The 23448-nt window shown below is 43.7% G+C and overlaps 7 protein-coding genes across 7 annotated transcripts; 4 read left to right on the plus strand and 3 right to left on the minus strand.

The window, feature by feature from the left end:
* Positions 1-3662: 3662 nt before the first annotated feature.
* Positions 3663-5897, plus strand: EAF01_003345 (uncharacterized protein; the record flags this gene model as incomplete). Its single annotated transcript, XM_038911599.1, has 1 exon — positions 3663-5897. One exon carries the CDS (start codon positions 3663-3665, stop codon positions 5895-5897), a length of 2235 nt encoding a protein of 744 aa, XP_038772834.1.
* A 1066-nt stretch (positions 5898-6963) lies between these two features.
* Positions 6964-8555, plus strand: EAF01_003346 (uncharacterized protein; the record flags this gene model as incomplete). Its single annotated transcript, XM_038911600.1, has 3 exons — positions 6964-7170; positions 7243-7977; positions 8034-8555. 3 exons carry the CDS (start codon positions 6964-6966, stop codon positions 8553-8555), a joined length of 1464 nt encoding a protein of 487 aa, XP_038772835.1.
* Positions 8556-12172: 3617 nt separating this feature from the next.
* EAF01_003347 (uncharacterized protein) lies at positions 12173-12400 on the minus strand (the record flags this gene model as incomplete). The annotated part of the gene is made up of 1 exon (XM_038911601.1): positions 12173-12400. One exon carries the CDS (start codon positions 12398-12400, stop codon positions 12173-12175), a length of 228 nt encoding a protein of 75 aa, XP_038772836.1.
* Positions 12401-13247: 847 nt separating this feature from the next.
* EAF01_003348 (uncharacterized protein) lies at positions 13248-13460 on the plus strand (the record flags this gene model as incomplete). Its single annotated transcript, XM_038911602.1, has 1 exon — positions 13248-13460. The coding sequence occupies one exon, from the start codon at positions 13248-13250 to the stop codon at positions 13458-13460; it is 213 nt and encodes a 70-aa protein (XP_038772837.1).
* Positions 13461-14465: 1005 nt separating this feature from the next.
* On the minus strand, positions 14466-14753 carry EAF01_003349 (uncharacterized protein; the record flags this gene model as incomplete). The annotated part of the gene is made up of 1 exon (XM_038911603.1): positions 14466-14753. One exon carries the CDS (start codon positions 14751-14753, stop codon positions 14466-14468), a length of 288 nt encoding a protein of 95 aa, XP_038772838.1.
* A 3633-nt stretch (positions 14754-18386) lies between these two features.
* Positions 18387-21636, plus strand: EAF01_003350 (uncharacterized protein; the record flags this gene model as incomplete). Its single annotated transcript, XM_038911604.1, has 3 exons — positions 18387-18797; positions 18863-21069; positions 21123-21636. 3 exons carry the CDS (start codon positions 18387-18389, stop codon positions 21634-21636), a joined length of 3132 nt encoding a protein of 1043 aa, XP_038772839.1.
* An 805-nt stretch (positions 21637-22441) lies between these two features.
* EAF01_003351 (uncharacterized protein) lies at positions 22442-23445 on the minus strand (the record flags this gene model as incomplete). The annotated part of the gene is made up of 5 exons (XM_038911605.1): positions 22442-22618; positions 22685-22785; positions 22916-23074; positions 23165-23218; positions 23355-23445. 5 exons carry the CDS (start codon positions 23443-23445, stop codon positions 22442-22444), a joined length of 582 nt encoding a protein of 193 aa, XP_038772840.1.
* Between the last annotated feature and the right edge of the window lie 3 nt (positions 23446-23448).

The raw sequence follows: 23448 nt of genomic DNA on the forward strand, positions 1-23448 counted from the left end.
TGAGAGGTGAGAGGTGAGAGGCGAGAAGACTACTGTAATTAATAAGGGTCGATTTCACCTTACAGCACATGTACATCTCTGGTAGTATCACTTCACTGCATCAAATGACAATCTAATTCCTGCTAACCCCGCGTTTAATAGTCATTATTGTGTGCATTAGATACCCAGTAGCTACTAATAACATATGCTATGATTCCATCGTATCATCATATGTGATATATTCCATTGTTTGCGGGTACCGTTGATTGTAGATCCGGCCGGCATGGCTTTGGAATGCGCAATTCGTTTCAAAGAAGATTATCTACCTAGTAGGTATCGAATGAGTAGATAGACCAACTGGTCAGCACTCATTGTACAGTGAGTAGGTATGTATGTATGATACCTAGGTACCTATGCCAGTACCTCCGTCATCAAAGAATCCAAGAGCTAGATCATATCATATCATGCATGAAGTATCTGAAAAGACTGCTCATTACCTACCTACTACCTAGGTAGGTATTAATAAAGGAGACAATGCTCCCATTCAGACACATTTTACATATTGCGGAAGCAAGGAACAGAAAGGTTATTTCTCCTAGCCTCCGGACCCCATCCATTTTACATAACCTTACCTACCTACCTACCTTACCTACCTACCTTACCTACCTACCTATCTAGCCATAAATGAAAAACATGAGCCACACAAGATGATCTTATCGGTGGCTGAAGAACGTTGGATAGGTTACCTAGGCACGCCCTGGAGGTTAAGGTTTCTATTGATACGGAAGCGGGCAAGGGCAAACCACCATGGTGCCTCGAGGGTGCCGTGGGTGCCCAGGTAACCGTGGAAGTGAACAGATAGAATCAACAACTCAAAATGACCCGTGATCACTTCAAGCATCGAAAAGACTCTTGTTTGGCTTCCTTCTTCAATTTCCTTCGTTTCCTCGTTCATCAAATATTAGGTACTGTCCATCAATCCGATGAATACGGTGAATGTACGACGAATAGGCAGCCTCCCAGACTCCTTTCCTGTTGTACTTGGAACGAACTTTTCATCACCTTGGTGTCATGATCACATGTGTAGAGCTACGTAGTATTTTCCGCTTATCATGGAAATTTTGATGACCCCCCTCCCCTCCCCCCGCAAAAAGCCCATTACTAGTAGATACTCACCTATGAGTATGCTGGTATGGTGTCACTACATCGCTCTAGAAAACTCTGGGCTGCAGATATATGTACAATGTATGTTCCTCCTGCCATCTTTAGCTACCTACATGAATATCCGGATTTATCCGGATTTATCCGCTAAAGTAGGGGTGGACATGCGATGCGGGATTGAACAAAAGTCATTCTTTGCATTCCCGTTTAAGTGATGAGTTAATATCCCTGGCCGGATCTCCCGTCTTCCATTTGATGAAATGATGGATGGAAGACGGACCGAGGCCGTTTTGAGGAAATATAAGAGAGAGATTTGTGGAGTGCTAATTGATGGCTAAAAAGTTTAGTAGCCCGGATTGTGCTGAACCGAGTTAGTTTTGCAGATGTACATTTGGGGGCACAGTTACTTATTAAGCTTTTGGTCTTCACGATGGTGGATCAATCATTTCAAATCATGTATCATGTCTGATTTCATATTGCCATTGCCAACGCCAGCGAATGAATTGTGGAAGCACCACCTAAATGTGCTACTTACCGAGATGGAATCCAACAGATTTCCCCAAACTCCCCCAAGTTTTTGGGAGTACAATACCAAGTTGTCCCCCCGATAGCTTATTAGCACCAAGCTTTCTTCCAAGGCATGTCACCGTTACTTGGCGATGAGATGAAGGAAAGCCACGCCTTTCTACCATTCCACGGCTCTTCGGAGCAAGTTGAAGACAAAATCATTTTAACATTTCTCTGAACTTTAAAATTACAAACTTCCAATTGCATCCAAACCGTGGTGAAAGGGCAGAAGATCCTGAATGAGAATAGAATGCGAATGCAATGGAATGTGCACGTCAATGTGATTCCGATCATGGTACGAAACTTTGGGTTCTCTGATACCTACTGTAACCCCATGAGGAATAAAACGAAACGACCAGAGTGAAATTTGCAAGCCCTCGCAAAGTTTTACCGGCCACGATGGAACCATACATCCCCAATTCCCAATACAACGAGGATCTAGTTCTAGCTATGGCTTGAGATTTGCTAGCTTACCCATGTTTGATCGGTTGTGCTTTGGCCCAGGGCAAGTTGCAACATGATGGTAAAGGGTCTCGAGAGGGTAGAGAGCAAAGGAAGAGTAGTACCGGGCAATACAAACTGCAAAACAGAGACAGGGTAAAGCTAGATAATATAAGCTGATGCGAAAAGTAAAGTGGCCAACTAGTTTGTAACTTTAAGTTACATGATCTTGTTGACGATACTGGCACACGACCAAGTCCGACGGTCCGAGGCTGTTGCAATCTAGAGTTCTGATCAATCGCTTTCCATGATTACTCTGGCTGCATCTGGCTGCGTCTGGCTGGTATCGTGAACCCAGTATCACCTAGGCACTTGGAAGGGTGTTTGTACAGATCCGGATTTGAGTTCACAATGGAAACGTGTAACAGGTATTTCAAAGAGAGATGCCTCCTACCCAGGTGTCAGTCGGGGGTTGGAAAGGTATAATAAATGCAACACCGGTACTGGGTTGCATGCCGGTGAAAGGAGACAAGGCAAAGGAAGGGAAAGGGAAGGAAAGGAAAGCAACGACACTCGAGGATGGGTAATCGATAGGTTGAAATCTTATAGTGAAATCTTATAGATCCAGAAATCAACCCGGGGAGAAGTGAAATGCATACACCTCCCTACCTAGCTAGGCATATACTCGTACGATGGTGGATGTAAGTACAAAATAAAGTTGAAATAATGAGCGATCCGTCAGCACACTCACACTACTCTCCATATAGAATTCCTTCCTTTTAATTGACTCTTATTATCTTATAATAATAATAATAATAATACCCTTCCGAGCCTTCGACCCTTCTTGAGACCTTCTCATACCGGTGCGCACATATATCTTACATGCCACTCTACGACTCGCCACCAGTTTAATCAAATTCAATGAAACTGATCTCGAACATTTCGTGAATCCAATCCAAACTCATCAACACCCAGCAACACCCAGCAACAGCTTCTTACCCTTTCTTACCTTTCGACCCCCAAAATAACTTCAATCTCTTTTTACTTTGCTCCCTTGTTCTATTGCATACATTGATTGCACCGTTCATAAAATCCAAAGTTGACGTGTGAACAATCTATCATTATTTTTATTACAATTGTGATTTTCATTCTCTCTTTGAACCTGTCTCTCTCCCTAACTCTGTCTGGACTTGGGCTTCTGACAATTATTATTATTACTCGAAGACGCACCCTACCGCATTATTCTATTCCACAAAGCCTGAGCGACTCGAACACTACTACCTACAGACAGACAGACAGACAAATACCTACCTACCAGTCTTTGAAATTGATCTTCACTTCACCACTTCGCGACCAACACAACGCAACGCACTTATATATATCGCAATCGTTCAAACGAAACGACAATATTCAATATCGATTATTCATTCAAGCCGTCGAAATTCTATTAACATGTCGATAACTTCCCATTGAGTTTGTATGAACGATTCGCGGCAGGGCCGCCCCCCAAACAGATGAAAATGGACCCAAGACAATTAATCAACAATTTGAAGCCTTCCTCAACTTTAGTTACAACCGCTACTCACCCTCACTGCACGCCTTTCACCCTTCCTTCCAACGGAGTTATTAATCTGGGCCCATCCGACTATTTTACTCTCACAACCAATGCTATCTTCAATCCCGAATGTACAGGTACGGCCGATATTGTCCTCACCAATGCGGGCACTCCCACTTCGTTCGTCGATCTTCGTGACCCCTTCTACGCTTCCACGATACCGGCATGTTACGCACTCGCCGCCACGACCGTGATTGCATATATGCTAGTCATCATGCTTTTGATTACCCCAAGAACATTTCTCGTCCAAGGCGCCGTAGTTTTGGGACGGCGTGGATTTACCAATGGTCCTTCCGGGAGTGATGCTGGGATTGGCATCGGTGGACGACCTTGGTTACAAAAGGTTGCAGCGTTAACAGTTGCAATCTCTTTGACTATTGCGACGGCAGACACATTCCGTGTTGCGGAACAACAGTACGAGCTTGGACTTATGAATGCGACGGCCCTGCAGGAAGAAGTCGAGGCTGGCATGGAACTCAAGATCATTCGCATCATATCGGATACCTTCCTGTGGCTAGCGCAAGCCCAAACTCTGATAAGATTGTTTCCACGACAGCGGGAGAAAATTATAATCAAATGGACCGGATTTGCTCTCATCACACTGGATGCTTTATTCAGTCTCCTCAACAATTTTGTCTACAACGGCAATTCGCGACCCCGCCTTTTTACAGATGCTGTGCCCGCCTTAGCTTACCTCTTTCAACTTGCCCTAAGTCTGCTGTACTGCGCTTGGGTCATATACTATGCTATCTCCAAGAAACGTTATGCGTTTTATCATCCGCAAATGCGGAATATATGCTTGGTGGCATTATTATCATTGGTATCAGTACTAGTACCTGTGGTCTTCTTCGTTCTCGACATATCAAAGCCGACGCTTGCTGCATGGGGTGATTACGTACGATGGGTTGGAGCCGCAGCAGCCAGTGTAGTGGTATGGGAGTGGGTGGAACGAATTGAAGCTTTGGAAAGGGACGAGAAAAAAGATGGAGTGCTCGGAAGGGAAGTTTTTGATGGGGATGAAATGCTAGAAGTTACTCCAACATCAGATTGGACAAAGCGTTTCCGTAAAGATAACGATGACAAGGGAGGGACTGCTACGGGTTCTACTTGGCCAGCAATGTCTGGGCTGGCTAGTCGCTATAGATCACATGCCGCGAACGATCTCGAAACTGGATCTGGTCCTGGTCAACGCACAGGCAGACATTTATTAACTGTCCGTCCTCCACTTTGGCCTACTAGACCCCAGCCTGCTGCTACCTCTATTAATAGGGCGGATACAGCCAGCGCCGAGAGCACTGCATATACAGTGAGATATCATCCCATAAGTGAAGCAACTCCACCAATCATTGGTAGGGATACAGCACTCTCGAGAAGTAATAGTGAAGCTATATCCATTAGCAGGTCCATTAGTAATGAGGAGATTGACTCGGATAAGCCAGTAATTCTGGAGCAGAGGGATCAAGCCCCTGTAGTCGCGGCAGGGGCTCATAACTGGCAGTGGAATTCCCTTAATCCTTTTAAGCATCGAGTCCAAGGGCCTCCAGCAGAAGTTTCGTTGCATACTGCGAAGCCTCCAACACCTTTTAGTAGTCATGAATCTTCGAATAAGTGGGATGTGCGTGCTCGAATTGAAGGTTTCGCAGCAACCCAGGCAGAAAGGTTCCGTGAGAAAACACGACCTACAGTCGATACAGACCCGCTTCCTCTGACGGTGATTCCAGCGCCAAGTCGAAGACGTGCTGTCGCAATGGAATTGGGGGAACCGGATACAGATTCCATCAGGCCTTGGGCTGATGAATCTTCTCATATAGAAACTACTACTTCGAGGCAAAATAGACCTGCCAGAACAACCGATCCTTACACTCCAGATAGCCTTAACCAACATTCAATTACGCATCGTGGAAGCATATCATTTGCAACTGCAGTGCAACCGGAACTAGATCAACGAGTTGAAAATGTTACTGCTTCGCCGACTCTTGTAGGGAGCCGTCAAACCCCTACATTTTCGAGTTCACGAAGTAGTCCTATTCAAGCCCGAAGTCCTGCCACACCGTCTCTTCCTCTAATTATAGATGGTTTACCAGTAACAACTATACCGGCACCGCCGCGACGGCCAAGGGTGGAAAATCCTTGACATGGCAATTCTGGTATGATTCTGATTTGAGCATGAGCATAAGCGTGGCGTTAGGATTTGAGCATTTGTATATTCATGTATAGGGACACCCAAAAAGGAGTTCCCCCAAAATCACGGCCGGATCATGGGAGGAGGGAAAAGGATATGGATATAGATACCACAGCACAATGTATACGAACTACGGTTACATTATACATATAGTAGTAATCAAAGCATGAGACTACGAATCTCACAATGAAGTATTGTTTCAAGCATAGTGAAGAATTAGCAACCCGATGTGATGTAAATTTCAGTGATGCCCCTTTTTATCTTGGATCAATAGGTTTGCCAAGAATATCTACGTAATTGAATTGATATTTTGCGAATTGTGAATCGGAACCTAGGAGTCTACAAACTACGAGGCCGAAAAACTACGAGCTCAAAGTTACAGGTCAAGAGACTGCGAGCGAAAAACTACGACTAGACCAATGAGTAGCATCTTGAAACCAGAAGTGGATGCTCCTTTCGTGAAGATACACAGCTCATGGCCAAGTAGCATTCTTTAATTAGAGTACCTAGTACTCTTTTGGGTGTCGACTTGAAGCATATGCATGCATGTTCAAGATTCGAGATCCCGTTTGCGATTTAGACGTGACCGAATGTGAAAACAATTATGGCATTGATGATGTAAAATCTCGAAAGTTGCATTGTTCTGTTGAATGATTATCCTTTGATGAATGATTGCAGGGGAATGTCCAAAGTGATGTCGGTTGGTGGTGAAGATCTATGTCCGAGGATCTTAGACGAAGTTTTAAGTGAGCATGTTGTACGTACCGAGTAGTTGTTCGGATGCTCATAGAAAAGTTGTATTGTCCCCCAAATAATCCATTCATCAAACTCTCTACATTTCTTTTCAAAACCATTGCATGTTTCTCAAGATTGGATGAACCATTGCACATACGTCTTTTGTAATTGACCACTTTTTTCTGGTATTCGGGAAGTTGTAAAACAGATAGGTTTACGAGGGGAGGAAAGTTCATTGATTCAGAAAGATAGATTACTTCGATTGTTCATCGTGTTCCCAAATATGCCTTCTACGACGGAATCTTTCCCGCAGCTAGTATCGTCGGCGAAGCAGGACAAATTGACACCACTCAATGCGCCGAGCAGTATTGAGAAACCGAGAGTAAGACGACGTTCGAGTGGGCTAGGTGGTGAAATTAGAGCGGGAGATACTGGTGCGCCGGCTTTTGCTACGGTCGATGTTCGACCACCCTCTCCCGGGACAATTAAGGTCAGTAATTTCCATTTTCTATTCTCTCTCCTGTGGATGATTGCAGACATTGATGGATGCATTGGTATCTAGGCACAGGCAGATAGGGATCGAAAGAAACCATACTCGAAACGGCGAAAAGCAAAGACACTCTTGCAACAATATAAGAGATATGCATTGAAGCATACGTGGGTTACACCTCTAGCTATCGTCGCGGCTTTCCTCTCCTTATACGCTATCAATCCTTCGAAATCTAATCCCATTCACTATTTCATTTTCCCAGCTTACGAACTTCCTCGAGAGGAAGGGTCAGACCCCGGAGCACCAATTCAATATGGCAAAGGACCATGGGATTTTGCTTTGGTTTCTTTCTACATTGTGGTTTTATCCTTCACCCGAGAATTCATCATGCAGAAATTCCTGAGACCATTGGCTCGCAAGAGCGGATTGAAGAGTAGGGCTAAACAATCAAGATTTATGGAACAAATGTACACTGCTATCTATTTTGGGTTCCTCGGTCCTTGCGGTTTATACGTCATGAGTCGAACACCGGTTTGGTATTTCAATACACTTGGAATGTATGAGGGATTCCCGCACAAGACCCACGAAGGCATATTTAAGTTCTATTACTTGTTCCAGGCTGCATACTGGGCGCAACAAGCTCTGGTTTTATGCCTGGGTTTGGAGAAGCCTAGGAAGGATTATCGGGAATTGGTTGGACATCACATTGTGTCTTTGTTCCTTATTGGATTGAGCTACCGATTTCATTTCACATATATGGGTTTGGCTGTTTATGTTACTCACGATATTAGTGATTTCTTCCTGGCGGTATGTTTACAATTCTCTTGTGTCCTAAAACGTAACTTGGACTAACAATTTTTTAGACATCCAAAACTCTCAATTACTTAGATCACCCTCTTGTCGGACCTTACTTCGCATTCTTCATTGCTGCCTGGGTCTACCTCCGTCATTACCTGAACCTCAGGATTCTCTACTCGGAATTCAATGAATTCAAAACCGTCGGTCCTTATGAATTGAACTGGGAAACCGAACAATATAAATGTCAACTCTCACACGTCATCTCTACCACTCTTCTCGCTAGTTTACAAGCTCTAAATCTTTTCTGGCTCTTCTATATTCTGCGCATCGCTTACAGATTCGTTTTCATGAGTATAGTGGAAGATGACAGATCGGATAATGATGACAATGAATTCGCGGAGGAAATGAGATTAGATGCATTGGCAAGACAGGGAGTTGATGCCGTGGCTGCTAAGAAGGTTTTGGAGGAGACCCCTCAACCAAAGATTAAGCTGAATGGGAATTCTATTAATGGGCGAGGTACCGGGATGGAATTGAAGACGGATGGGATTACAAACAGGAAGGAAAATGTTAGATTGGATTCATAAGGCGGTTTTGGGAGAAGATATGATTTGACCAGAGCAGGAGGAGTACGAGGTTTGAAACCAAAAATTGGGCCAAGCTGGAGGAAATTGGGGATAGGTGGAAATGGTCATAATCGGAGGGGCTGGAATCCATGGGAGTCTCATCTCAAAGTTGTGGATTTGGAGGGGAAAATATGATATGAGTATACGATACTCATGATTAATACTAACGCTCAACTACCACACAAATGGATCCATCACCAATCTTTACGAGGGTACATGGTCGCTTGTGAGTATAGGCGGTGGCGATGGCGGGGGCGTATGTATATATTAGCTACTGAATGACTTATCGCTGTATGGATATTTTCGTGTATACAATCGTTTTTGGGGAGAACTTCTTGTATTGGTTTTTTGGATTTGGGATTTTGATAGGTCCCCAGGAGGGGGTGGGGTGGGTTGCAGGAGATATTTGAGGGGGAATGTAGTAGTAGTTGTTGTTGGTATGGGTGGATATATGTATAGTTTTAATTATGTTATCTTATGATATTGTGATGTGATGTGATGTGATGGTCTTGTTTGAATGAGTTTGGTGGTGATTGATTTAGTATTGATTTATTGTAGAGATGGAGTGTGTGTGGGGGGGGAGAGAGAGAGATAGATAGATTTGGATTTGGATCTGGAAAGTTGGAGTTGGAGTTGGAGTTGGAAAAATGGTAGGTGGGGGTATGTGATGGAGGAGTGAGGATGTATTTGTATTATCTGTATTATCTGTATAGGTAGAATGGGTAGATGTGTGGGGAGGAGGTGAGTGGGAGGTAGAAGGAGGTAGGTGGAAGGTAAAGAGGAATTAAAAGAAATGGACTGGTGTGCGTAGATGGATGGAATGGTTTGGATGGGGATGGGGATATGGATATGGATATGGATATGGATATGAATGGGTATATAGATAATATATTAAGTATGATAGATATTGGATATCTGAATTTATATCGGGATTGAAGATTGAAATGGAGAGAAAAGGGGGGGGAGTACGTTCTGGTATGGTGGCGGGTGAAGATGGTGTTTGGAAATTTGGAAAGGGGGATGGGAACGAGATGGGAGATGGGATGGGAGATGAGATGGCAGATGAGATGGGTATAATCTATCATTATACATAGTCCTATAAATAAAGTAGAAAATTGGTTATTATAGATGACTCTTGAGAAATCTGAATAGTAAATAGGAAGTAGATAGGGAGTAGGGCTGAGAGATCTGATTTGTGATATATGTATATGTGTATATGTATAATGAGAGGAATAGAAATAGGAGTGGGAAGAGGGAAGAGGGGAGGGGGGGAGAGGGATTTATGGACAGTTGGTTTTTGGGGTAGGTAGGGGGTTAGGGAGGTAGATAGGGAGGTCGCTAGGTAGCTAGGAAGCTTGCTGGTTTATTCGTTTCTTATGGAATGGATAGATTTGGATTTGGATTTGGATTTGGATTTGGATTCGGATCTGGGTTGTTTGTTTGTTTGGATATTTGTCTGTTTGTGTGCGTCTGTTCAGAAGAGGATTGTTGGATTTGGATGGGTGGGGAAGGGGGAGGTGGGAAAGAGGAGGGGAGAGATTCAAGATGATTCAGGGGTTGGTAGATTTGCTTGTTGTGGAATTAGATGGATAGATGCTTTGGACTTGGATTTGGATATTTGTGTGTTTGTGTGGAGGAGAATCGATGGATTTGTATGGGTAGCTGGATTTGCATGGATAGGGAAAAAGAGAGGGGAAATAGAGAATAAGGAATGCGCAATAGGGGATGGGAAATTGAGAATTGGGAATAGAATTGTAGGGGGTAGAGTTATGAGGAGTGGAATTGGGTTGGAATGCTGAGTGGATTGGAGTAGATTGGATTCGGGTTGTGAAGGGTTTGAAGGGTTGGCGGTTGTGAGATTGCGGATAGTGGGTATTTGTTTGAGGTGCTATGTAGTTTGTACGTGCTATGGATGATTATTTTGGTGTATGCGGAGGATGTGTAAGTGATGATAGTAGGAATGGGAACAATTTGTGAAAGAGTTCCTGTGCAGTTATCTATTCATTTATCTCATTCTATATTTGAAATTGTGAGTACGAGGTTTTGATATCGTTTAGAGAGGAGAACGGGGAGGAAGTAGATGGATGGTTTACGGAAAGTTGGTTCGTTCGTGGTAGTGTTGCAACTTGTGTTGGTTTCATGATATTTATGGAAGATGGAGTAGAGTGGGAAACCTTGGTTAGGGATGGGATGGTGTATTCAGGTATTCGGTTGTTGTGAGTGAGGTGAGGTGAGTCGAGGAGAGAGGAAAGAATGCACATTGATAGGTAGTATCAATATAAAGATACCTTTACGGGAAATCCAAATAGACTCGCTTTGTAGAATTTGTGCTTCTCAATTTATTTTCGGGTGAGTTTCTGGGAGAATGAATGGTAGGTAGGGAAGGGGATTGTCATTTAGGTCATAGTGAGATAGATACATAGGTAGGTAGAATATATGGAAGTGATGTATGAGTATGATACCAGATCTTCATGCCTGGTGTAATCTATATAGACATAGCTGATATTCTCAAGCGAACTCAATGTTCTTATTGTAATGGTGGTGAGTTTCATTATAAATTTATGTATGTAGGTGGGTATATTTGATTACTTGCCAGGTTAAAGCGTAAATGAGGCGAATCACATCGTCCATATCATCTCGACAATAGTATAATCAAGCCATGCTTGAGTTGAGAACCCAAGTCTGAAAAACAATAGTAAGAGGTTTCTATTGGATGGCTATGATGTTAATTCTTATACATACCCGATGATAGATGCGGGAAGGAGATGAATGGTAGGAATGTCACGAATCAGGTAATGAGATGGGAGATGTAAAGGAGAATCAGCGGATCATGAGTACTGATTCTTTTCTCTCTTAGTATAAAGCCCTTATGAGAACTTCTCAAGTCCGCTCTGAATCCACCAAAGATTAGAAATTACTCACGTCTCAGCGCATGGCCGGATGGGTCCTTTCGTGGATCATGTCTCGCTTCTAATTGCTCATGATCAAGTACAATGTTGAACATCTTGAGGTCTAACTTCAAGCTTGTGTTCATGAATTGAGGGTTTCACGGTGGGAAAGGTATACACTGGCGAGGGTGGAGCGGAATGAGATAGACAATGGTGGGGAGAGGATATGTACCTTTGACTATGAGAATGATGATGGGAACAAGAGTGATATATGGTGATGTCACGCGCAAAGATTTGATATTCCAGATTGACTTTTCTTTACAAACTTTGAGTACACTCAACTTTTCATCCGATAGGCAGTGTGTATCGTGGATTGTGTATCTTAAATCTCTTGATGTTAGATCTTTTAGTTTACATGTGCTATTATATCCGATGATCATTAATGATAGATTTCAAGACTACACCTTTCACTATGAAAAGAGAAAATCGAAGCGAATTGAAGCATGGCTAAACAGTTTCAATGTTCACAACACTCCTTTCGAAAGCCCAAGTCTCCAAAAGCATCAAGGAATCGTTCATTACACTACAATGAAGTGTTCCTCAGTCTTCCTCGCCACGACGATCTAGATGTTCGGAGACTTTCCATGCATCTAATTGTCGAAGCTACGACTTTTTGCATTGCTATGCGGCTCAACCTTTCACCAAACTTCGAACGCTGCAGCTGAATGCAAAACTCGCAAAACTTGCAAACCCCGCAAAAGTTTGAAACGGCGGTAAAGATATCACAATTGTAAGAAAAGGCTTTATGGGTTTGATCGCACTTGTACACTCAGGCGGTTTCTCTGCATCTAGCAAGCGAAGGAAGACTTTGCAACGACGTGTGAGAAGACTCGAGTGATGACTGATATGAGAGGACATCATGAATGAGCGAACATCAACGTGGAGGACACGAGAGAATATGACAGGACTCTGAGAGTTATGAAACGATATTGTGGCTTCTGTCGAGATGACATGCTTGCATGGATAGCTCTCGAGGCAGTCCCACAAGATAAAGTACATGGGAACACCGAAGTGAAAGTTTTAGCGGTTTCTGGCGTTGCTTTGCGAAATAACCATGCAAGTCGTTTCGCGATCCCTGGTGTAACTTTCCTCGTGCTACCCGAGTCATTCAGATGTCGTACGAGAGGAGTATGAGTATCGGCAATTCGCCGGGTAGCTGGAAGGATTGCAACGGTTGGCCAAGATGTCGTGTGCTATGCCTCTTTCTTGCAATACTTTCTCTGTGCAGTGTGAACCGTGGGGCCTGGAATTGTGGTACTGGTCCTCGGGCAAAAATAAAGTGTAATTTATATGCATGGCGCGCAAACTATATGTCGGTAGCTTGGCAATTTCAAGAGCCATTAACGATGAGGTTTCCTCAATTGTTGAGCCCTATTTGAATATTGGGAGGCCTTTGGCTTTCGGTCGGCTTCTCAAACTGGGTATTGTCATGCCCGATCTCTGGGTTTATACGAACTGTCATTACAATATTTCGTGCAGCAAAGTAACCTTCTCCTCATCTCCTTTCATGTATGGTAAGGAATGCGGATGCGAGACTGTCATATATGCAGGGACAGATCGCGGAAATTTGTAGCTCGCGGGGAGGATGGGGGCTTCGTAATATGTATGCGCTGATGTCAGCATGGAGCGCTGTGAAAAGGTGTGGAGTTTACGGTAACATTTGGAGCTGTATGCAGCAGAAGATGTTCCTGAAGAAAAATTTGTAATGCATTGGGAGATCTTACACGCTCTCGTCAAATGGAGTTCTGCAATTGTTTCAACAACTTCGCATTGGGGTCTATTGGGAGTACAAATCAAACAAAGAACGCGTCGCAATGGAATATTTGATGCAGATATCCTGCGATATTTCGACCTGTCAGACTCGAAGGACAAGTTCGACCATGGTAGAGGTAGGGATTATGGGCCTACGAAGACCTAGAATCAACTGATTATGAACTATTCCTCTTGAAGGCATTCTTTATAACTAGGATACTCATGTTTAAGAGAAAAGCCCAATTCTTCAGAAAGGATAGGTTTCTGTCCAGAAGCATGTGTTGAAAATGTAATAGCGACGGAAATGCAAGAGGGATGGCCAGCCGCTAGCATATGAGTGAGCGGCAAAGCCGACAAGACGAGGAACATGTATAATGATGAAAGATCAATTGATCCGATCCGATCTCTTGATCAAGTGTGATCATCATCATACATTGATCACACGATGATCGCCGGATGAAAGTTGTCTTTCTCCGACCAGAAATCGGCGAGGTAGAGCCAGCCGAAAGATGGCTTTAGAAAAGGATTGATCCTCACTCGCCTTGTTTCGAAACCCCTCCCCTATCTTTACCTCATACTTACGAGATAGATGGACTTTGAGCTTGAGCACTCGTGAGTCGTGAAAAGTAAACATTTAGTTCACCGGTTCGTTGTTGCAAATAAAATAGACGATATATGTGAGGTAGCAGGCATACCGTGGCTAATGGGAAACGATATTATTTTCCCGTACCCCACAATAGTCTTCCTTTCTTCTCGAAGATAACATATGACTCCGGCTAGACGAAGTATACCTAGCACCGCTTAGATACTTTTCAAGGTATATCGTCTAGCACACTCGAAATGATAACATTGTACATGAAGTTAAAAGAAGGAAAAAGAAACCTAGCGAGGAAAGTCCACTCACACCATCTCTACTCGGTCATTTCAAAAGCCTCTGAACGTCTCCCTCACCGCCAATCTCGATCAAACCTGAGGTAAAGTGGCATGCCGTTCGTTATTGATTACTCTAGGTCCAGGGAAGGTTTGTTGACAATCACAATCACACCTCCACTCGCATTATTGGAGGGTATCCATGTATCCATATATTATTAAAGTACTGTATGTGATGTAAGTTGATGGATTAGAACATGTATCTGTAAATTGTTACGCATCTGCGCGGTCGGCCCGAGTGTCACGGCAGCTCTGCCCAATTCCGCGAAGATGTGTGATATGTATGATCTCTGCCCGACGGCAGTAACGAATGCATCATATCGAAATCATAGTCTCTTGACATATTGGCAATGAAAAGAGGTACGAGAGTACATAAGGAGATGCCGGCCATCTCTTTGGTGCTTTGGCGAGTGGCGATGAGGGGTATAGAACGCCATTGTTCGGAGAGGGCGTTGCCGTCAGCCAGATCGAAATTCGCTACCAGACTCATCACTGTCCTGTGCGGTGCCGTACTTTGACAGTAATACATATGTGCGATATCGATGCTTAATGCCTGAAAGATGCAGATATTCACATGTATGACTCGGATCTGACAGTACTTTCTTTGGATATAAATTATCGTGCTGTTCACGGCTTCGTTTCCCCGGCTGGATAAGTAGGCTTGAAGAATCGCATAGACATTGAAGGTGTATTCTACAGTAGCATAGCAGAGTAGTAACCGTGTGGTCGTCCGTACAATAACAACTACCTGGGCCTGATAGATATTATACATCGATTATAGATTACACCGTTACTTCCCGAAGACTTTAAGTAAACCGGCAACATGTAGATACCAATGTAGAATTACTCCACTCTCAGCAGTACATGGATACTTCTAGGCCATGACCTACCACGTGTCAGTAACCTAGTATCTGACATGCAGTCGATCCTGATTCATTCTCGAGTACTTTAGCGGAAATTCTAGTGTCAGGGATGAAGTGGGGTTTTCCTACAGAGTAAGAAAAATTTGGGAGCTTGAGGATAAGTAGATGAACGCTTAGACCTCTGTGGCTTCGGGTTGTGTGCCAATTGTGGTGCCATTCGATCGTAGAGGTCTAGGCCTCATCCATACTGGGGGGTGGGGGGGGGTGATTTGATATTACCGGTAGAGAAATTGGTAGGGATGGAGAATATCCTTGGGCAGTGGACGGTAGACTGTAGATGTCACCTGTAAGTTGCAATTTAGTAGACATAATTAGACGGAATCAGACACAACTTACAATTTGCAGATAGACTTACAGTGTATAGATTAGAATTGGTTTTGAAGTTCGTACTCTTGTATCACTGTAAGACAATCAAACAACGAAACAGATGGGGAGGCCAGAGTACTTGCCGAGACTTACCGAGACTTTGCTTCATCATAGCGTTGGTGTACAAAGTACCTATGTAACTAATGAATGCTTCCGTAACGTTGTCGGCCCCTTATAATATGAAGCTGATAGCCCCCATATTCATGAAGTAGGAAAGTTTAAAGCCCAACCTAATGAAACATTACTGCTTGTTCTTCTTTCCACAATTAAACCCCTTCTATCTCAATTGTTATCAGGGTCCAAGAACGCTTGCGAAGTAGCGAAATACCGAGTACCTCGTAGTTTCAGCCCATATATCTGGGCAAATAGTAAGAACATCTCGACCATTCGTATCTGTTACACGAGTCGTCGACTACATATATCGGTGCATGATACATATATTGCATACTTTCACAATTGATGATGTATGGGTTGCATCCTTGAGAGGAATGGTAGGTAGGCGAATTATGCAGTGTATAATACTTGAGTCCATGTGGAGTGAATTTTAGCCTGTCTCCTAGCTCTACTTCCATTGTCTTCCAATCTTCCAAGTCCCAACCCAACCTTCATCGTTCAGGAAACTTTTCCTCTTTGAACATTTGATGGAGCATATCCAAAGCGCATAGGAACCTTCATTAAGCCAGTTCCCACAGCACCTCCCAACCCCCCATTGGTGGACATCATACCGGTACCGATGCTCTAATTGATTTGGATCCGAAGCACACTATGCCTTGATTGAATACCATGCCTGTGCTCTGCTGGCGGTCAAAGAAATGAGGAGGCTCTCATGATTCATCAACCATTAGAAGCATAGCACGAAACAAGCGACAGAGATGAAAATACGAGAAGAAACAGAAACAAGCCAAAAAGAAGCGGAACTCGAAAGTCTAAAGGAGATTATATTTGGTATTGTATATTGTACTCCGTACATTCTTACCGCACCTACGCAACCGCTACCCTACGTACTATACGTACTATACCTACCCACCCACCTACCTACGTGGTTTATTATTAGTACAGCAACATCATACCCACAAGAACAATCACATTCACATACCTCTTCACCATAGATCAGTACCCAACTCCATTCACTGACTGCATCGCAATATAAGAAATTTCCACCCCTTCCACCCCTTCACCCCCTCCCTCTCCCCTTACCCAATCAGTGAACATACCAAACAAAGCTTAAATCGATCAGGGAAAACTCGAAGGACTGAATCGCCCTTTTATTTTATTTTCCTTCTTCTTTCGTCCAAGTTAGACTTTATTGTTGATTGACATAGCATACCAAATATTCAAGGCTTAGGCTCTGGCTCTGGCTCTGGCTCTGGCTTTGGCTTTATTTTATTTTTATATGTTGCATGTGCCTCTTCATCCAAGTCCCTGCACATCCTTTCACCACTCACACGTCTACCTACGTACTTACACCTACACTTCCACCTGCACCCATACCTTTGCACCGAACCTGGCGCATCTGTTGTCGGCAATCACACTCCCGAAGACAGGTATCCGGGTCTCAATCATTGGATCGATCAAAAACAAGTTGAGAAGATTTGATTGATTCATGATCTGGGATATAAAAGCCAGCCAAGAAGCATTGAGAAAGACAGCCAGCCAGACAACTTACAACTTGTTGAGAAGGGTACATTGAGAAGTTGATTTTTACTCAGAGTGGAAGGAAGTTCAAAGAGAGTATAAAGGGTTTCGAAAGTGCAAGAGCCAAAGGTAAGATAAAAAAATGTTTATATTTCTTTGAACTTTGTCTATTTAGATCAACAACACCGCCCCTTCCCCGATACAAAGTATCAACCACCATCAGAATTACCTACCTACCTACCCTCATTCTCATTCTCACACTCGCACTCACTCAACTCATACGTTGGAAATTCATGTCTCTTACACTTTTCTCATGATAAATTTCTACATTCAAAAAGCCACAGAATTACAATACATACATACTACATACATACATACCATACCATACCATACTATACCATACCATACCATACATATTAGTACCTGATATCTTGCTTGACCTTCCAACAAGTTGTCACATACTGATAATTCACTACTTTACTACTCTTGTATAATTCATCTCATCTCATCAGTCTTCTTCTACTTCTACTTCTACTTCTACGTCTGGTTCTACTCCAAGTTCTACTTCCAGTCCTATTACTACTGCCAACAGACTGACTCTACACTCTTGTTCGTCTCAATACATTTACAAAAACCATCTTCCTCTTCCTCTTTCCCTCCTCTACCTCGTCTCCTTTCTCTTCCCATTCCCATTCCTCTTCCTCCCTCATCTTCTCGTCTTCTTCACCTACTTTTGATCCTCACTTTATGGTCCAACACACAAAGTAGGTATTCAGTATTTAAGTTAGTACACGAAACTATTTAAAGTATTTTTTTGAGTGAAGATTCCCCACCATCATCTCCGCCACCATCACTTATTTACAACTCCACAATCACATCTACTATTTGTTGAAGCCCATCCATCTTCTTCTAAACTCGACAACTGCGTTTGTTGGTTACACCGCAAATCGCAGATGAATTACTTTAACTCGAACTTCTCTCGCTGATCATTCCTCTTTTAATTCCCTTTTAGGTACCAAGTCCAATTTCAATCGTTTCACACCTCGGTATCGCCACACAGCCAGCCACAGCTACTTTGACATCGCGCTCCCTCGAGATACAAACTTCCCCCCTCCCCAAAATTAAAGCTCGCCCAATCGAAAGGGTCATGAGCCGTCCACGATCGCTTTCAAATCCGGTATACTGATGAGGGAAGGAAGGAAGGAAGGGGAAGTCTTTCAAACATAACATAACTTGTAATGGCGGGTGTCGATGAATACTTGAGCTCAAGCTCCAGTATGTATTCAAATGGGAATGGTACTTATACCACAGCGACAGTATTGAACCTCACGCACTTCAATTACCCATGGGTTCTTCTAGTCGTCTTTCTTATATCATTCATCACACACAGCATTCTAACTGCGGAATCTTCCGACGAGACTGGACCGATGCTCACAGGTCCTGGGGGAAAACCTTTACCGCGGTCTGCTAGGAGGACAAAACAAGATAAGGATAAGCTTAAGCTGCAGGATTTCACTCCCGTTCAGAAATTGTTATTTCTTTGGCTTTCAGCTGGCATTCTAGTAACGTTTCTCGGCAATGCGATCAACATCGTCGTACACGCTCTTGATAAACGGGAGAATGGTTGGTGGTGTGGCGAAGCAACTGCTGTGAGCATTCACTTTTTCGACTTAGCATTTTGGATGAAGTAGATACTGATCATTGTTTCATGCAGATATACGTTTGCGCCTCTCTTTTTTTCTATAGTGTCTTCCTCATTTCGTTGGTCGACACAACACCCTCACCTTCGATTGCACATCAGGTTACATGGTTAGTTGCGCTGGTCGGTGAGATTGTACTTCTTGCCGCTTCGCTATCTTTATATACCTCAGCTCACCGGGAAGTCAACTCGCTTTTTAACTTCAACCCGGACTTTCACAAATACGCGACTCAATGGGAAATTGTTGAGCTGGTACTCGATGCAATTCGGGTAGTTCTACTTTTCTTCTGTGTAGCTTTTTATTGCATCTTCACTTTGGAACGTTCAATCAAAGGCAAAAATAGAAGCCGGCAGAGCAGCAGTGAGCCTGATGAGAACAGTCCCCTTCTTTTCAATGGCAGAGCGAATGGAAACGGCCATGTCTCTGGAAATGGCTCAATTGCAAATGCGTCTGCTTCCGACTCCTTATCGTTGAATGGACACGCGACTGCGAATGGTTCTGCAGCACAGGGCGTTGATATTCAAGGAAGACTAATTGGTCAGCAGCGTGTGGACGAAGTGCCTGCGTTTTATAAACCTACAACAGCTACAACAAAAACCTGGTGGGAGTATTTGAAGGGATATTCACTCTTCTTTCCGTACCTCTGGCCAGCTAGATCCGTTCGCTTGCAAATAGTAGTTGTTGTTTGCTTCCTTCTTGTCGTCATGCAGCGGATAGTGAACATCGCAGTTCCTTTGCAAGTCGGAAGGGTTACTGACGCACTTACTGGCGATGATGATCAAGAGGTTACAATGCCATGGCTGTCCATTTCTCTTCTCATTGCTTTCAAGTTTCTTCAAGGATCTTCTGGAATCCTAGGGGCCGCTAGATCGGTTCTGTGGATTCCAATTTCTCAGTATTCATACAAGGCCTTGACCACAGCCTCATTTGAGCATGTACATGGTCTGAGTTTGGATTTCCATCTCGGAAAGCGCACTGGAGAAGTCCTGTCAGCACTTAGTAAGGGAAACGCCATCAACAATTTCCTAGAGCAAGTGACGTTTCAGGTTCTTCCAATGATATTCGATCTTGGAGTTGCCATCGGTTATTTCGCATATGCCTTTGACGCATACTACGCTCTCGTGGTTAGCATCATCACCTTTTCCTATCTTTATCTTACCATTCGGATGGCAAGATGGCGTTCCGACCAACGTCGACAAATGCAGAACCTCAGCCGTGAGGAGGATGCTGTCAAGAATGATTCTTTGACGTCTTACGAGACTGTTAAATACTTCAACGCTGAAACCTATGAATTTGATCGTTACCGACAAGCGGTTTCGGCTTTTCAGAAGATGGAATTCAAAGTGACCATTTCTTTGAACATCCTCAACATTAGTCAAAACTTGGTCTTCATGGCTGGACTTCTTGTAACTTCTTTTATCGCTGCATACCAAGTCACAACTGGTAAACGTCAAGTGGGACAGTTTGTGACTCTCATCACATATATGGGCCAACTTCAACAACCTCTGAATTTCTTTGGTTCTTTCTATCGGGGAGTCCAGAGCGCTATGATCAGTGGCGAGCGTCTCCTTGAATTATTCAAAGAAGAGCCTACTGTTATTGATGAGCCAAGTGCGAAGCCACTCCCAGCATGCGAGGGCCAAATCGACTTTAATCATGTTAAATTCTCTTATGATACCCGTAAGCCTGCACTAGAGGACTTGAGTTTTACTTGCAAACCAGGCACCACTACAGCATTTGTGGGAGAGTCCGGGGGAGGAAAATCCACTGTCTTCCGGCTCCTCTTCCGATTTTACAATACTCAAAATGGTAGTATTCAATTAGATGGCCACGACATCAAAGATGTCACCATAGACTCGCTAAGACATCACATTGGTGTTGTACCACAGGATACAATTCTCTTCAATGAGACTCTTATGTATAACCTTCGGTATGCCAACCAAGACGCGACGGATGAAGATATTTACAATGCCTGCCGAGCTGCCTCGATTCATGACAAGATACTTGCATTTCCGGATGGTTACGATACGAAAGTTGGTGAGCGAGGTCTTCGTCTCAGTGGTGGTGAGAAGCAACGAGTCGCCATAGCACGAACAATTATCAAAAATCCTCGAATCATCATGCTTGATGAAGCTACAGCTGCATTAGATTCTGATACTGAACAGCACATCCAAGAAGCATTAAAGACCTTGTCCGAAGGCCGTACCATGCTAGTCATTGCGTAAGAATTCCGATCACTTTTAATTCGCATCTCGCTAATTTTTATAACTATAGCCATCGATTGTCCACTATTACTAATGCAGATCAAATATTGGTTCTTCATGCTGGACGAGTTGCTGAAGCTGGAACCCATAGTGAACTGTTACTCAAGAAAGGTCGATATGCGCAGATGTGGAAGAAGCAAATCAGAGCCGAAAGGGCAGCTGAGAAAGCATCCGAGATGGTAGCTAGAGCTAGAGCTCTCAGTGAAGCAGCTTCCATTCAGACTCCTAGTCACTCTAGCAAGGTCAAAGGGGGCAATGCGGAAGTGAGCGAATATGAGGCAGATCACCACAGTGATATAAATCATGTCGCTAAAGTGGAAGCGACAAGAGCTCTTGCTCGTACTCCGGAGAGTCGAATCAATGACGACAGTTCTAGTTCTAAATCTAGTTCTAGTTCAGATACGGATGGGCCCAAATCAGATGAGGAAAAGCAAACAGGAAACGACAAATTTGACGGAAATAAGAGTGCCGACAAAAGTGGCGGTTCGAGGCCACCCTCAAGGAAGCAAAATCCATCTGACTAAGGACATACAACAGTCAATCGAACAATGACATTCTGATCTTGAGGCCTCAATTCGAATGTCTTTCCAATTGCCTCAAACTAATACGAAGACATTCTTCTACTATATATCTCTCTCAGCGGCCGCCGTTACAAATTTAAGGAACTGGTGGCATAGAGGCCCCTTCCATTTCACTTCAGCGTGAAATGAATTGGTGTGCTTCTTATCATTGAGTATCGTTGAGTTTTTTTTGCCCTTGATTAATTCACGGGTTCATTCACAATACCCCTTACACAACTTGCAAAATTCTGCATTTGCCGCTCAGCTGTTTATAATGCATATGCACAGCGACGATGATTCACGACTCAAGCATAAAATGAAAGCATGTTTGGAGGTTAGCGCTTGGGTTTTTTGTCTTTTTTTTTATTCATCACCCGGGTTATAAATTTGAGCTCAGTAAAGGGCTAGCTTGCGATATGGAGATGGAAATGTGTGAGCTTGGAGCTAGTTTGCTGGAAATTCGTGGGTTTTGGTTCGCTTCAAAAAAGGATGGGGGGTGGACAAAATGACACGGAAAATTTGTGCTTTACATAGAAATCTTGGAGCAATTCCACAACAAACAAAATAATCGAATGAGAATGAAAGTGGGCAGTTCAAAATTGAAACTTTTAGGTATTGAAAATGGATCATGAAAGCGCACCCTGCATGTAATCAAATCGAGCACGACTAGTGAAAGGTTATGAGAACATGTCAACTTCGCGCTCTACTATTCTACAATCCTACCCTCGTCTAGCATTGTCAACGCACCCGAAACCCCTTCCCCTTCCCTTTATCTGTATTCCGGTTTAACGAAATCAGCAAATGTCTTTGGCTCTTCGTAGTTGTGGTGTCCATCATCGTGGTGGTCGTGGTGGTGGTCGTGAGCATCTTCTTGTGGACCAACATATTCCATCTTCAAAACATTTCCGCACTCTGGGCAACGCTCGACGGGACGGTCGCGGGACATCTGTAGAAGATTTAGTACTTGAAGGTGGCATGTGGAAAGAAGAAATAAAGGGTTTGTTAGGCATACTATAAGCCAGATAGTAACGTGCGAGTCAACTGGGTATCCAGTACAGCCGGCATATTGTTCATCACCGAAAGACTTGACAATGATTGGGTTATCCAACGTTCCTATACAATCCTCGTCGATTAGCAAATCCCTTCTGTTTTCATCCCATCTGTTCTGTTCATCTCACTTCCCAAACCTCATACATAAGAATCCAAGCCTGACACTCCTCCTAAGAGACCCACGCAAGCGTACCTTTTCGGGAAGCATCCAAAGGCTTCATGTCAAAAATATCAACTCCCTGCATCTTTCCCAAGATCTCAAGACGCTCGAGACCAGTCGCTTGGTCGAGATCGGTAGGGATGGTTCCTGGCGCGGCACCGGGACCGATGAGATCGGCCTCGCTCTTAATTTCTACACGTGGTGCGCATTATATATCAGTCCATTTGTCCCCCATCTTTCCTTCCCCATTCTCCCGCGCCCCGGCTTCGCGAATAAACACACCTTCGAACTTCTTAATCTTTCGGTCGCTCGATCCGGCCGGTGGTGCGACTTCTCCTACACATAACAATTAGTCTGTGAGTCTCTCGAATCATCCTCCAGCAGTCCTGCTTTTTCTCAAGCTTCAAACCCAGGATCTGCGGTACCCGAGGTCGAATAGTTTTCGGGATACAACAAATGAGGATACACATACTTCTGATGATGCTAGACGAGAAGCTGCGTCTCACGACGGGAGAGACGGCTGCTCTGCGAGCAGCAGCAATGGCTGAGCGTTGGAGAAACATGGC

This window comes from Botrytis porri, assembly GCF_014898465.1.
Source record: "Botrytis porri strain MUCL 3234 chromosome Unknown BPOR_004, whole genome shotgun sequence".
Lineage (NCBI taxonomy): Eukaryota > Fungi > Ascomycota > Leotiomycetes > Helotiales > Sclerotiniaceae > Botrytis > Botrytis porri.